At 42.1% G+C, this 16,748-nt stretch overlaps 1 protein-coding gene across 1 annotated transcript in view; it reads right to left on the bottom strand.

Annotated features, from left to right (window-relative positions):
- Positions 1 to 1,457: 1,457 nt before the first annotated feature.
- The window catches only part of fbxl16 (F-box and leucine-rich repeat protein 16), a gene marked incomplete at its 3' end in the record, with an annotated part of 46,813 nt that continues 31,522 nt past the window's right edge, over positions 1,458 to 16,748 (bottom strand). The window contains exons 3-7 of the mRNA XM_080775778.1: positions 10,474 to 10,716; positions 7,330 to 7,595; positions 6,048 to 6,132; positions 5,412 to 5,475; positions 1,458 to 1,606 (exon numbers count right to left, since the gene is read on the bottom strand). Coding sequence (XP_080631904.1) covers positions 1,458 to 1,606; positions 5,412 to 5,475; positions 6,048 to 6,132; positions 7,330 to 7,595; positions 10,474 to 10,716 — 807 coding nt within the window. The remainder of the gene's footprint in view (positions 1,607 to 5,411; positions 5,476 to 6,047; positions 6,133 to 7,329; positions 7,596 to 10,473; positions 10,717 to 16,748) is intronic.

Genomic DNA, 16,748 nt, shown 5'->3' with positions numbered 1-16,748 from the left:
ATCGAACCAGAGACTGCAGCTGTGGCGCTGCGTCGCATGATGTCTTCAGCGTCAAATCTGCAATTGAGCCACTGTGGGGCCAGTAAAGTTCCATAATGTACTGTACTGTTCCTTCCCATGGTAGGTTGGATTGCCCTTTAAAGTCTGGCTTGTGTGCCCTCGATGATGTAAGAAAAAAAACAACCCCCTATCCCTCTTTACCCACCCACCCCAGATACGTTCTCTTCAGAATCTGGAAATCAAATAATCAAATAACAGATATGCCATTGCGAAGAAAATGAGCGAGTGGAAAATTAAACAGAGAAGACAATGAGAGAATTAAGCGTACAAGTTCGAGGCAGAAATTAAACTTGGCGTGGCCGTCCTTTTTATAGTTCTCTTTTTTTGTTTTAGTTTTAGTTTAGTTTAGTTTTGGGCAAGACACAGAAATGGAAAAAAGACACGGCATCTTGAAAAGGGAAATGTGTGGCTCCGTGACACACATCACACCAAAGTGGAAGCCAGAGACTCCAATTTCCATCAATAGTTTCTTACTAAAGCCAAGTCTCTTCGTCTCTCTCTCTCTCTTACTGGCTGGGTTGTCATCTCTCCCACACGGCAAGAGCAACAGTTCAACTTTTATACCCTCTGAAAAAAAAGGTAACTAACTATATTACACAACGTGGCGGGAATAGCGATGTTACTCCTCGTGGCCTTGAGGAGTTAATTTATTTCAAATTCTATCTGTGTGTGTGTTTACAGTGTACAACGCATGTGCAACCTCCATCAGCTCAACTGAAACATGTCCCACACAAAGTCTTCCAATTGTATTATTATATTTTTTTCCGTCACACTCCTTGATGCCAAGTCCCGATCCGCACGCGTATCTTCATGACTACGGTCAATGGCGGATTGCTCCCAAAAAAGAACCCCACCAAAGTCTGTTTAAGAAACATCCCCTCCTAAAAATAAAAAATAAAACGTATTGAAATTCCCTTTTCTGTAAACGCAACGTTGTTTTTCTGAAACCACTTTTTTTTTTTTTTGCGAATAAGGAATGCGGCTCGCCTCCCCTCATCAGTACCGAAGCTTTCCTTTCTGGCACCTCCCCCAAACGACGCTGGAACCCCTGTCCCATTGGTCACATAGCTCTGGGTGTGGGGAGTACGCAGCGATCATCAGTGTCTGCCCACCTCTCGCCAGTCTGTCCTTCTGTCCATCCATCCCTCCGTCCAACTGTCCATCTGGCCTTTCAGGTTGTCCCCCTCTTTCGAAAGCGGGGTTAGGGTTCCGAGGGGTTTGGAATAGGCGGTTGATAAAACTCATGGCATTAAGCGTTAACGTCAGGGAGGGGGAGGGGCTGCATTTCGGTTCAAGTGGGGTCTCAGCGGGGGGGGGGGGGGGGGGGGGAGGGGTGGGCTGGAAGGAGGTGGAGGTATGGCGTAGTGTCGGCGGCGGTGGAGGTGGGGTCGGCGGTTCTACTCGATGACCATGCAGTGTGGCAGGTGCTGGGAGTAGTACTTGAAGAGCTCGGCGGTGGCTCCGGGGCAGTTGGTCAGCTCCAGCTCCTCCAGCTCCTGCAGTTGGATCAGGCCTGACAGGCCAGTGGTGGTCAGCAAGGGGCAGCCTGGAACACACACACACACACACACACACACACACACACACACACACACACACACACACACACACACACACTTACTCATTACGCTTTCCTAATATTGTCATGAAGGTTTTCGGAAAATGCATGTTTTCCCTACATGTTTAATCACGGATTAGCCTTGCTAATTCTACTGCTTTGCTACTGAAAAGAAGAACTCTATCTATTCAGGGAATCAGAATAGAATGAACAACACCTTGAAGGGGCATTTCTGTAAACCCAGGAAAATGAAATAGGTAGGTAGGTAGGTAGGTAAGTAACGTGGTTAAAATTGAGTTATTATCCATAGCATCTATATTTTGGGCATGCCTGACAAAGAACTCCATATATGGGCAAGAAAGAGACACAGACATAATAACTATTTGGGCATGCCTGACAAAGAACTCCATATAATATGGGCATAAAAGGGATACAGAACTGGGCGGGGTATGCATTTCCAACTTGCATCGTTTCAAGTAGGCCAGTGCCCAACGGGCACACCTGATCACCCCCCAACGGGCACAGTTATAGTTTCTTTAAATAAATAAAGACACACACTCATTGGAATGAGGAGGAGGAAGATATTGGTGAGGGAATCAGAATTAGTTGCACTCTCATGGTAACAGAATGGCTTCACCATTTTGTGATACTGGATGTAGACACCAGAGGGCGAACTTGAACAGTGGGAGAAAGGCAATGAAACTATCCCCATAACACTCCATACTGCCCCCAAAACCATTAGCCTGGCATGGCCTTTCCCTGTGGCAGATTCACCTGGTTTCCAGGCTACAAAGCCATCATCTAGACTAGAGAGAGATGAATAGCACGTATGAATAGTACTGTATTGCACTTTGGAATGTTTGGATGCATCAGCCTTTTTTCTCTTTTTTTAATTTACTGTACCAATGGTGTCTGTTTTCTCTCTTCTTTTTTGAGGGTCGCTATCCCCTCCTATATACAGGTTTAATGTTTGTTTTTAGTTAAACAAACATTAAAAACGCCATTGCCAATGGACAGAGTTTAATGTTTGTTTAGTCACTAACACAAACATTAAATGCCATTAACAATAAAGAGAGTTTAATGGTTTTTTTAATGGTTTAATCATAGCAACATGAGTTAGACTTTAATATATTAGCGCACAGGTGTGAATTCCTTTTATGGATTTGCCTCTTTTTAACATGTCTATTGTTTTAAAATGTGACAAGCACCATGACTTGCGGAGAACGGTAACCTATTGTTTATTGTGGAAGAGACAATAAAAACTGATTCTGATTCTGACGCAACACTTGTGTGTGTTTTTTGTGAAGGGAGAAACAGAAGTCAAGTTAACCACATTAAAGGTCATTCTCTTTTTTTCCCCTTTACACTTAAGGTAACCTTAGCCATAGTGAACAACAATAAAAAAGAATCACTGCATAAACTGCAGCCTGATGGAGGGGAAAGGAACTGGTTGGAATAACGTGACGTGTTCCTCCCACGCGCTACGTCCAACTGGGGAAACTCCCCCTGAAGCAAGCATGAGGTCAGTCCGTTGCTCTCCCCGGGTTGAGTGTAGACCCCAGGATTACAAAATAATGGGTTATAAAATCGTGGGATAAAATTATTATTATAAAAAAACTGTGTCTACCTAATACAAATATCACTGCAATTGATAAAAAACTAAACGCAGACACTGATAGAAAGCCATTGGTAAAAAGTACACTTAATAATCTCTCAAGCTTTGACTTTCTATTAAGATTCAAGATTGTTCTTGTTCCATTCCATTATACATTATACAAAAAAGTTTAAAGAGGGTACAATTATTGGCTTTCAATTCCTATTGTATCTTCACCCTAATTAAAATAACATAGCTGCCATTTTAATTGTTAGCAAGAATAATAGCAAGATCATTATAAAATTTAAGGTGGGTACTGTGCCATCCTAAATACTGTTAATAGCTAATCCGATCTGCTTCAAAGATCGGACAAGAATTAAAACCTAGAAAGTTTCTGTAACTAACATTAACATTACTAACAGACATCTACAGTAAGAGATGCTGGGTATCCAAATACTGCTACACTAACGGATATTTCAACAAACTGGGAAAGTATTCTGTGTAATTTAATACTTTGTCTGTTCAAAACTATCAGACATACAAGCTCATAGTGTATCACTATGTGCCACACTATGAGCTTGCAGATCTGCTATAAAAAGAAGGGAAAATCTTTAACTAAAATCTTTGCTTCTGGAGGTCCCTGGAACAAATTATTTAGAGGGGGTCTGGGCCATGGCCAATACATATAATTTACAGTAGTAATATATATAAATTACAGTAGTAATATACTGTATATTATGATGTATTAAGTAATAATATACTGTACATTATGCCTGAGGTGTGTCTGAAACCTGAACAACAGGATCGATCATTGTCAGCTTGTCTATCATATTATATCTATAAATTCTAGGAATCTATATATGGCATAGCTCACAATGCGTCACATCGCGATACACTGTGAGCTTGTAGATCCGCTATTTTCAAACGACCGAAATGTATATAGTCATGTAATCACAGTCATGTAGTAATCTACAAAGTTACTAGAAACTAATGTTTTCAAATAATTGTAGTGGAGTAAAAGTATAATATTTGCAGCTAAAATTGAGTGGAGTACTAGTAAAAGTACAGAGAATTTTACATACTCAAGTAAAGTAAAGAATACTGTAGTAAAAATGTCTGCCAGGGTATGTAATAGGACCACAAATGCAGGATGTGTGAAGGCAGGTGAGGTTAACTTCAAAAGGTTTAATATTAACCAAAAGGGCTGACAATAAAACATAAAAGCTCGACCACAGAAGGCTCACAGCCTAAACACTACACTCACACTGACACTACAAACGGCAAACTGACAAAGAAAGAACTGACTATACACACACAGGGGAGTTTAAATAGACACGGCACTAACAGGACCCAGGTGAATCAACTGACAGTCAACACAGGGATAGGCTGGGGCAAACAGGAGGACACAGGTGACTAGGATTAACAAATAATCAGGGTGGAGAGATAAGACAAGGTATTTTTATAAAAGAAGGTACGGTCATTAACATTATTTTCTCTGACAGATTCTCCTGCAGATTCACATTTTCTCTGGCAGCTGCAGATTCCACTCACTGGGGTTGAACTGGTTCTGTTCTTTTTTCCCCCGCCTAATTTGTGTTCAGTGTTTCCACTAAACATTAATTGGTCCAGAACCCCCAAAAGTTGGTTCGGAACTGAAACCAAAAAAATCTCTCTCTTGCCTTGAACTGGGAACCAAAGTGGGAGTGCCACTATTTAACAGGTTGGAAGATGCAGATGCGATATAAACAATGGCAAGTGAGAACTGACCATTGAATTTACCCCATGAAATCTGGACACTTCGACCGGTTATTCGACACGTTGCTTAGCAAGGCCTGAAATCGAACCTTGGGACCTGGGCAGCTGGGGATTCCTGCTCCCCAGACACTCATTCAGCTATACTGCCCTCAATTAGAAAAGTTCTGCTTAAAACTGGTGGAAACGCAAGCTCATTGAGTTCACTCAGTTCAGGTTACCAGACCGGTTCAATGCAATGGTACACGGCTAAAATCCTGGGTGTTCAAGTTACGGGTCAATTTTTACACACTCAAGAGTTAAATGAGCGTGCGTGTGTGCGTCTGTGTGACTGTGTGTGTGTGTGTGTGTGTGTGTGTGAGTGTGTGTGTGTGTGTGTGTGTGTGTGTGTGTAGGATATGGAGGAGGAGGAGGAGAAAGATGGAAACGGGAGACGAGAGCACATACCTGCAAGAGACAGCAGACGCAGACTCCTCATACCGAATAAATGCTGTAGCCCAAAGTCTTGCACCTGCACACACACACACACACACACACACACACACACACACACACACACACACACACACACACACACACACACACACACACACACACACACACACACACACACACACACACACACACACACACACACACACACACACACACACACACACACACACACACACACACACACACACACACACACACACACACAGATGAGCTTTCTGAATTGCAATGTTGTCTCTGTCGGGAATCTCATAATGTCTGAAATTTTGACTTTTCAGGATTCATGTTCAAAAATAGTAAACCTACAGTAGCAGATCCACAAGATCTAAAATAGTAAACCTAGCAGATCCACAAGATCTAAAATTTTGCATCACAATTCCAGCTGGCGGATCTGCTACTTTTGAGTGACGCTGTAGTAGTGTAGTATGTTCAATAGGGCTTTCATTTATGGAAAAAACACAAAAAGTTAGAATGTGGAGATAAGAGGTTTCTGTCGGACATGGACGATATCACAGTGAGAGGTTGTAAGTGAGAAAGGATGGGAACTATGAATGTTCCATGTCCTAGTTGTGCATGCGTGCGTGGTATTACCTGACAGCACCAGCGCAGGTAGAGACTCCTTAGTGACGACATGGTGGACAGGTAACCCAGGCCTGTATCTGTGATCCGAACACACCTGAAGTACAGACCAAAATACTGTCATTCAACCCTGAAGTACAGACCAAAATACTGTCATTCAACCCTGAAGTACAGACCAAAATACTGTCATTCAACCCTGAAGTACAGACCATTCATTCGCACCTTCCAATACTTTGACACGAACTGGTCAATTGGTTCAATTGTTTCTGGCAAAACATAGATCTATGTACCTTACAATACAGCACGCACGCAAGCACACACGCACACACACACACTAAATGAGGGTTGTACAATTATGGGGTCCCAGTCGTGTCTGTCTCTGTACTTCTACCTTGTAAACTCATTGCTAAATAAAAGGATAACATTTGCTAGTGCAAAACTGATGTGCGCCTACGCTGTTTTTACCTGAGCTCAGCGCAATCCCCATCATCATTATTAGAGCGCTGTTACTCTGCGAGACACTCTGCATCGTGATTTATTTTCAGCCACCTCCCACGTGTGGCGCAGCAATATTTTATAATGACAGGAATCTGTGGGGAGCAACGTTACGGGAGCACTGCAACTTTCCTCCCTGGAACTTTTAGATCATATACTGTACACATAGCTGGCCTCTTGGCCGGTAATATTGGGGAATTTCATGCGGAATTGATGAACTCGTTGATGTAATTTGCAAATGTCAGGACATTTTGTATAGCATGTTTGTTGGGTCAGATATGTTTTCTACTCCGATTGTACTAATTCTGTACAATATGACCCGCTTTGTCAGAATGACCCTAGACCTCATTTAGCATTTTACAGTGCTCAACTGTATTGCACTGGGTTTGTATCTGTTCTCAGCTTATTGCGGTCTAATGGCATGACATAATGTGGTATTATTTTGGTACTTGGCGAGCTATGTCAGTATGACACACATAATATTATTGACAATCGCCAAGCTGTACAGTGTAATGTGTTCTGCCTTGGATGACATGATCTCCATATTGAGAACTGCTGTCACTGCATGATGTCACCATGTTTGGTTAAATTTCTCTATCACAGTTTGATGAGCTTATGATCCCCTTTAACTCTCTGTGTGTCCTGACTCCTCAGTCTCTCACACACACGCACACACACACACGCACACACTTCACTCGCTCAAATCGGTGATCGGATCCTATTCATCATAGTTTTAGTAGACAAAATCAACACACACACACACACACACACACACACGTGCGCGCACACGCCGACTGACCTGTCGAGCACCAGCTCCTCCAGCTTGTGCAGGTCGCAGGCGATGTACTCCAGGGCCATGTCGGTGATGCGCGGGCACCACGACAGGTCCAGGCTGCGCAGTTTGCGCAGGTTCTCGGCCACCAGCTCTACGCCGTCGTCCGTGATCTTGGAGCAGCCGGACAGGCTGAGGGCGGTCAGGTTGGGCAGGCTGTGCACCATGTTCACCACCCCGTGGTTGGTGATCTCCCAGCACGAGTGCAGCCGCAGCGTGTGGGTGGTGTAGCCCTGGTGGTGGTGCGGGGGGGGGGTATGTTACATAGCAGTGGTTCCCAAACCTTTTCATGTCAAGGACCCCCAAATTTACACTAATTAGCCTGCCGACCCCCATTTGAAAAGATATGCCAATGGACCCCCATAAGAGAAGATTTATACGGTTTTCCAGCAGTGATTCTCAACCCGTTTAATTTCAAGCACCGCCCTGTTTGACATGCATTAGGTTGAGCCACATACGGACCACCATTTGATGAGATTTATCCTCTCAGACCCAAAACTAAAGAATATGTTTTGTTGTCCATGCTGTATTGATGTGGTGTACTAGGAGAGACAACAGGCATATGTTGATCAAAATAACAATTCTTCTACATTCTCTGATTATGTAGACTTCTTGTAAATTAAGTAATGCAGATGTTTAACAATAATCTGACTCTTGAGAGTGTAATGTTTTTCTTCATTTTACGCTCTTAAGAGTTCAAGCTGCAAATTCAGCACCACTTGTCTTAAACCCTCTATACTTGATGAAACTGACCTGTAAAGAGTGCATTTAGTACGCTCTTTGAAATAAGAGCACACTAAATGCACTCAAAAATAGCAGATCTACAAGCTCGAGGTTGTCAAAAATCTCAAAAACATTTGTCTGACCATGTTGAATCATGGCCCTGACTAATTCAAATTACAACAAAAAACAAACTAACAGTGTGTGTGTGTGTGTGTGTGTGTGTGTGTATATATATATATATATATATATATATTAGGTAGATTATTGTATGAGTGATATTAGAAAGAACAGAACGATTAGCCTTAAAGATGACTCATGAGGAATCCAAAGCCAAGACCATGAGGAGATTAGATATGTGCACGTCTGTTTGTTTTGATTCCTTTTCATTTTCCTATTCTGTTGAAATCTTGTATCACCATATTTGATCTTTTTATGTTTGTTTTTTTTCATAAATCAATGTCCTATTTTATACTTTCCCATTGTGAGCTTGTAGATTGTCCATTTCTTGCTATTTTTTAAAGATAAGAAGATGCCCAAAATAGGGACGCCAGGTTGAAAGTGGTTAAATCTGCATCAACAAAAGCTTGTGACTAAAGTACAAGGCTACAGTACATTTCCTGAAAAGTAACCGTTGTACACATACAAGGTTTCTGCCTGTCATCCACTATATTATATTGAAACCAAAAGCATTTATGTCCAAAATGTCAGCCAGGTCCCAGATGTGGAGGTCTATAACAAGCCAACAAATGAGCATGAAACAAGAATACAAAGCAGCTATTCTGCCATCGCAAAAAAGACAAAATAAACACCGCCTGCATGGTTGCGGGCCGCACCATTTCAGTCACTAAATCCCGATTTAACGCCACAATCCATGACTTATTTTAATTAATAAAACCAATCTGTATGGTAGAGATACTGTACAACAGGGGTAGGCAACCTTAGGCACAGGTGCCAACATTGGCACAGGGGAGGTTGGCACACTGGCAAAAGTGTGATGTTTATTGATTTATTTATTATTTCTATAATAATATATTTTTAGTACAAGGTTTCCTCCATTTTACACTTAATACATTTAAGACATCCTCCCGACAGATCTGCAAACAAACTACTACTCCATGTTCCTGACACCAAACTGCACACCATGGGGGACCGGGCCTTTTGCTCAGCAGCACCACGTCTATGGAACAGCCTCCTCATGGACCTGAGAGTGCCGCAGACTGTGGAATGTTTTAAAACAGGCCTGAAAACCTTCCTGTTTCGGAAGGCCTTTTTGTGCTGAACTGTCGCTTTGCACTGTTTTGCACTGTTTTTGTTAACCCTGTTTTTAACCTTTTATGATAGATCATATGTTTTTAACCTTGTAGCACTCTGAGATTCCTTGTGAATGAAAAGTGCAATATAAATAAAATTCATTATTATTATTATTATTATTATTATTATTATTAAGAACTAAACACAAAATATTATTATTATTATGATTTTTTTTTGTTAAAATAAAACTTTTTTCTGATCATTGAGTGTTTGAGAGTAGCAAAGCAGGGGTCTGTGCGTCTCTTCAGATCTTTAATAAAACAGAAAATAAATGTTCAGGTGGGTGGCCAATCTTCAGCCAATCAGGATAAAGTACCCATTGCAATTAATGTTCCAGTTCCAAATGTGTCTGCTCGTTTCTTTGTGCCATCACTTTCAATGGAACCGGCGTCCATTCATTCATCCGGTAGATAGTTTAAACAGTATTGGCCTTTCTGGTATTCTCTATCTGGGTTTGGCACCCGATTAAACCAGCAGTTTACTACACACTGATCCTTAACTAGTTTTACAACTTGTTTAATCTTGTGTGGGTTCTCTCTCTTGATTGGATCAAATTGATATCCCAACCTGAAAATGCATTTTGTATTTAATGGCGAGACCCCTGTTACTGAATAAACTCTGTAGTTTCTAAACCAAGTACTAGGATATAAAGCAATTGAACACTTATTTTAACATGGCTACATTTGTAAACTCCCAGAGTTAAATTATAGTGCCACCAGCACTGCATTAGTAACACTATGGGGCGGCAGTGGCTCAGGGGTAGGGTCGCCGATAGAACAGCCGGATGGGAACCGTGAAGTTCCCAGTTCGATCCCGCGCTTCCCCAGAGTTTGTATCCTTGAGCAAGAAGCTGAACACCCAATTGCTTCCGCCATCAGGGTATGCATGTGTGTTGTGAATGTAGCCAATGTAATTGGCTGTGAAGTAGGCATTGAGCTGGGGTCACCTCACCTGATTGGCTGTGAAGTAGACATTGAGCTGGGGTCACCTCACCTGTTTGGCTGTGAAGTAGGCATTGAGCTGGGGTCACCTCACCTGATTGGCTGTGAAGTAGGCATTGAGCTGGGGTCACCTCACCTGTTTGGCTGTGAAGTAGGCCATGGCCGTGTCTGTGACGTGATAGGCCTGCAGGCTGAGCTCCGACAGGTTGGGGAGGAGCTGGGAGATGGCGGCGATGGCGTCGTCCGCCACGTTGATGCAGTCGCTGACGCTGAGCGAGGTGAGCCGCGCGTTCAGGCTGGACCACAGGCCCGCCTCCGTGAAGTCGTTGCAGCCCGACAGCTCCAGGTGCATGAGGCCCTGCATCTGCTCCAGCATCACCTGCGACAACATGCCAAAACACACAGCCCATTTTGATTTAGTTTAGTCATTTCATTTTTAGTTTTAGTCATGTTTTTGTCATCTGAAAGGTTTTAGTTTTAGTCCAGTTTTAGTCAATGATCATGATTTTAGTTGACTAAATCTACAGTTGATTTTGTCGTCAAGGATGTCTTTTGGCAGGGCTTGATGGCGTCATAATGGCAGGTGTTGTTACACTGGTTGCATGCTGAAAATAGATCATTTACAAGCTCACAATGCGTTACGCTCTGAAAATAGCAGATCTACAAGCTCACAACACATCGCAGCACGTCGTGTTGTGAGCTTGTAGATCTGCTATTTTCACAAAGCGTAACAGCCAAGCTGTTAAGTAAACTGTTAAGTAAACAGTCTCTCTCTCACACACACACACACACACACACACACCCACAAACACGTGCCCCATCTTGACTTGGACACTAGGAACATTATGATTGATATGCTTTGGTTTGTATCTAAAACAGAGACAGGTCGTCTTACATGTAATCATGTATAAACGAGCTGAAGAAGTAGTTTCCATTCATTCTGGCCTCAACGTGTACAGTATATAAAACGATGTTATCATGTAATCCTGTCATTCATTTAGCTGATGCGGCAAAACATGGAAATGCGGTTTCCAAAATATTAGGTCTGTTTCCTTTAATCTTTTAATCTGGCTGTTACAGGCCAGTGCAGTCAGCTTGTGGTAAGGTCATTAGTTGAGACGCTGTTGTACAGTAGCTACACACTCAAAATCCTCCGTGTCGATTTATCCATTTGCAACTCTATACAAGTGTAACCAAATGGAGCCTTTTCTTCAGGGTCCATTAACACTTGTCTTGAACACACAGTAAAATTAACACTCAGGATTTGATTGTGTAGATGGCGGCACAGTGTGTGACCCTCATTAGACTTTGTTGCTCGATAAAAGTAATGGGTTTTCAAGAGAAAACGTGCACGAGGCTGGGTTTGATCAGTCTTTAGAGTGCATAGTGAGGATCGCGGATTCTTTTCATTGTGGATGGGACGGTATGAATAGTTCAGATATTAACAATATTGTCACAAAACGTATTCAGACCTGAGGCAGACTCTTAAATGCCTTCATTAGCTTGAAAATGTTTTTCATCGCAACGTGTTGCCACCTCATAGATTGTCCATTTTCACTATAGTCTCTATGAAGACATGTACAACATTTGTATGTAGTGGAGTGGAGTGGAAATCACATACCCAAAACACAAATACTCAAGGTAAATGTAACCACTTGTGCTGCTGCACATTTTCTTCATGATTTACACTGATTTATCCTCATTGTTGTGACCACCTGGATCTTAAAGCCGGGCTTCCCACATGAAAACACAACTTGTAGCACTCAGGGGGACACCGTCCCCCCCCTCCCCCCCCCATCCTCCTGGCCTAGTGAGATATTAGGCTTCTGGGATTCAGGTATAGGGCTATTAATCTGCTACATGAACATCATTCTTTTTAATTCCCTACTACAAGAAGAGCTCAAAGTTTGTGCGTATTGTGCTGTGTTTACCCATGTATTATGCTGTGTGTGTGTGTGTGTGTGCGTGCGTGTGCACGTGCATGCATGCTAATTATACAATCCATGCTGATCACACAAACGCTTTCACATAAATTCAACAGCACCTGCACTATGTGTACAGTCAGTGTTTCCATCTGCTGCAGGGCAAGCGATTATTCTCCTCATGAGTCTACGACGCGGCCATTGTCAAAACACATTTCAGGTTTATGCTGTGATATTAAGATTTTTTTATGCACCACTCACTCACTATATTACCGTTTTTATCACGTTTGAATTATCATTCCGTCGCTATAACTGCAATAGTAGCAGTAAAGGAAATGGTGAAATGTACTGTAGCCAGTGAGTGAGCTGACGAGCAAAACCGTTATTGCTTTAGAACACACAGGCAGTATACATACTCAGGACTAAATTAATGATCAGTTCTTTCATAAATGATGAAGGAAGAATTATGGAATAGAAGGAATGGATCTGTAGATCAGATGTAAGTCTGTCGAGTTATAGTTACAGTAGTTGTGCGAATTGCGATAGTGGCGTGCAAATACGTATAAAGGCAGCTCCCCACCACGCCGACGGTAAGTGTTCGAAGGCGTCTGTTGCCGAAATATTGGTTATTTTTAGCACCATACAGTAGTAGGCGTCTGTCGTTGTCGGTTCTCATGTGCATTCAGCAACTCTTTTTCCACACCTTTCAATCGACTGATCTCTGGACTTCATCCGAATGCCAGACTGCAGTAATCCGTCTAGTATAGTCTGTTTGGTGGAGGCATTGTCCACAGGAAGTGTTCTTTGATTGGAGGGATGCTTTGGATATCATTGCTGTCGGGCATCTATCTCCATATTTTAACTTTTTGTTTTTCATAAATTAATGAACTATACGTATTTTTGCATGTGTGATGATGATAGTTACAGGTGTCCACATGGGGGGCCTGTTGCGTTATGATTTGTATTTCCTAAACAAGTGCAGTAAAGCTGTAAGGGTGACATGCAAATGTTCTGTCCCAGTTCTATTCCTTTAATAAAATATATTTGTGTAAAGAACACAGGCCACAGCCGCGCCACAGTATTCTCCATGGCAACCAACCACTCAGCTCCCAGAATAGCAGCCCCATAGCAGGTGTGAAGAGCCTCCTGAAAAGTTCACAGGCTTCAAACTGGCACACTGAAATCCAACCATTATTGCTTTGATTGTTTCTGATCGACAATACAGCTGCAATAGAATCAGGGGTCTTAATCGGGGGGTCTGGGACCCCTAGGCCCTAGGGGTCCTCAGATATGCTGCTGGGGGCTGCCAAATCGTTGTGTGACTGTACTGTACTGTACTGTACTGTAACAGCCAAAATCATGTAATGGCTGCTAAAAACTCAGCTTCCCATCATGGTCTAACAGTGTAACAGTCTCTCTCTCTCCGTTTCTAGCTCAACAGCTCCACTTTAGCACCTGTTGGTACCCTAAACATAGGGACATACATACAGACATAGGGACAGACATTGCTGTTCCTTGGAGTGGCTGCACCACTCAAAAATAGCCGATCTACAAGCTCACAACGGGTCGCAGTGCTCATCATTTGATATCAATCTCCACATTTCTGAAAAGGAAATTCAGGCTGAGCAATAGCAGGGATGAAACATGTCGTCTCTCGGTTGGAAACTGTTACTTTTCAGGATTCAAATTCGAAAACAGCAAAAGTAGCAGATGGACAAGGTCACGACGCGCTTCAAGTATGTAGATATACTAATGCTTTTGTGTGACAAGTGGGGCATTTACAACAAAACAAGTTAAAATATGGAGACAAGAGGTTTCTGCCCGACGGCAACAATCCCCACTGGTGATGAAAATGTATGACCAGATATATCATGGGCCCCCGACCCCATCCTACCCAGTTTGGAAGGATGGGGGAAGCGCTTAACATGCAACCATGCAAACCATGACATCATTATAAGGTCTCTGCCAAAGTACACACAAGGGGACTAACGGGGTGAGTCATTAATGGCTCCCTAAACTACAACTGTAAACTAAACTTACTGAAAATACATAAATGCACTAATGTTGTTAGGGGAATGAAACTGTGCCAATCAAACATAATACTACTTAGTAGGTCAAGGTCAAAGCACAGATTATTAACCCATTTAGACCTGAGTTAAAAACATTCACTTTGAAAGAATATATATTCAAAGATGTGCGCCACATTTTCAAATGTGAGCTTGTAGTTCTGCTATTTTTCAATAGCTAAATTATAACATAATGTTTAAAACACCAAAAGGGGTTCCCGGCCCAAAATGGGTTAATACAGACTAGTACTTTTAATTTCAAGGAGCCCCCCTGTTCGATAAGCATTATAGCCTACGGAGTACGGACCCTCATTTGCAACGACACATTTTTTTCATCTCTAGGACCCCAATATGAACTCTAAAATCCTCCGTGTTATCTTAACACTGAGAGTGTACGCATGTGGCATTTGTAGACTCACTGAGTTACAGGCCCATACGGCTCCATTTGTTTCCTAACTGTCAATCATTTAGCCCTAAAGGTACCCTGGGGGGTGGAACCCAGTGATGTACGGTGCATGTGGCAACAGAACCAAGGTCAAGAAGGTTTCTAGAGAAAAAACTTTGTAGGGCTCTCACCATTACACATTGTTGGTTTACGATTAAGTGTCACACAAATATTGGCGATTAACGCTTTGATTGTGTCTTTGGCATTGAACATATCCATGTTCAAATTAACTTTTTTTTTTTTTAAGATATTGTTTTTGGCTTTTTCTGCCTTTATTGATAGGTTGAAAGTAGACTGTCAGGAAATGGGGAGAGAGATGGGGGGGAAGACACACGGCAAAGTCCATCTGGATCGGGAGTTGAACCCACGGCACGCCGTCAGGCTGGCTCAGCAGCCTATAGTGCCCCAGACGGTTGAGCTAACCGTCCAGGCCAACAAATACAATTTCTGTTTGCCTTTTAGGCTTCATAATCACAAATTGCACCGGGCACATACGGTCAACATATTAATAATTTTATATTCGAAGTGACGTGTTTTAAATCAAGTGGTGATGTGGTGCATTGTAAGCTTGAAAAACCTGCTATTTATTTTTATTTTTTAATGTATGAACATTTCTCAACGTGGAAACGATGACGATTATGATAAAATAATCGCGATTACTATTAGAAGATCATGTAATCATTGTGAATTATATATATATTTAGACATTTATAAAGGCAATGATTATCTTTCTTAAATCAAACATGTCTACAGTGTAATCAGATTGAGCTGGCTTACTGAGGAGGTATTTTGCTATTTTTAGTGGAGGAGGGTCAGCGTTATTGCCTCCAGTCTTTGACCTCATGTTTTATCATTGCCTTTTGTCGTAGGATGTTCTAGTCTACTTCTGCCATTAAGTAGGACGACTGAAGCAACATGATTGCTTGACAGTTTCCACATTGATAGTCAGGTACATAGTAAGGCACAGGTCTATAACATTTTTCAAGCCAAGGGCCCCTTAGCTGAATTGTGTTGCAGATTCAACTTTATCATAGAGTTCACTGATAACTTCATAGACTTGTTTGAAAGCACTGTCATCAGTGTATGTTAGATCCATTTTAATGTGTATTTTCAGACATCTAACCACTTAAACCCTTAAGACTCTTCAGCTCAGATTGACCATTAACCATTTATTGCAAAGCTATTGCAATTATTAAGGCGGTGTGGCTCTGCTCATGTGATATCTCAGACTACCTGTGCACCGAGACACAGCTCTGATATCAACAATCCCCAGAGCAGAGCATCAGACATTACATCAACAACATAACTTTCAATGCATTCCATATGCGTGAATCTTGTTTGTGTCCGGGCATAGGCATGGCTGAGGCATGGTAACGCCCCGCCTGCCTGTGATTGGTCTACTGACACTGCCCGTCTTGACTGTCCTCCGAGACGCGAGGTTACTCCGTGGTGAGATTGAGAAATAAATAATAGGCTACAAGAGAATGACAGCTTGGCACGCGCGTCAGAATGCAGCCTTGTAACTACCGTAACTTGTACGTTTAATTTTTGTAGAAGAGGCAAACTTATTGTTTATGCCGTTTGCTAAATAAAGTGTTAGTGTTGATTATCGTGTATTAATCTAATTATAGTAAACTAATACTATTACACTAAAAAGGATAAAGATGAAGGGAAATAATGTTTCAACGCAAACACTTTATTTTAGAACACACCCAAATCAAATCATATTATGGAGCATGTTCAATCAATTATTCCATCAAAGCAAATGGCATGAACAATATTAGTTTGCCTCTTCTACAAAAAATAAAACGTACAAGTTAGCGTTCTCTTGTATCATACCATAGGCTAATACGGAATAACCTCCCATCAGACTATCCAGGCATCCAGCCTATCCACCTCGGAGGACAGTCAAGACGGGCAGTGTCGGTAGGCCAATCACAGGCAGGCGGGGCGTTACCATGCCTATGCAAGGACACAA

The sequence above is a fragment of the Protomyctophum bolini genome, assembly GCF_963924005.1.
Source record: "Protomyctophum bolini genome assembly, chromosome: 11".
Lineage (NCBI taxonomy): Eukaryota > Metazoa > Chordata > Actinopteri > Myctophiformes > Myctophidae > Protomyctophum > Protomyctophum bolini.
The sequence above is the reverse complement of the archived record's forward strand: the minus strand, read 5'-3'. Positions and strand labels throughout refer to the sequence as shown.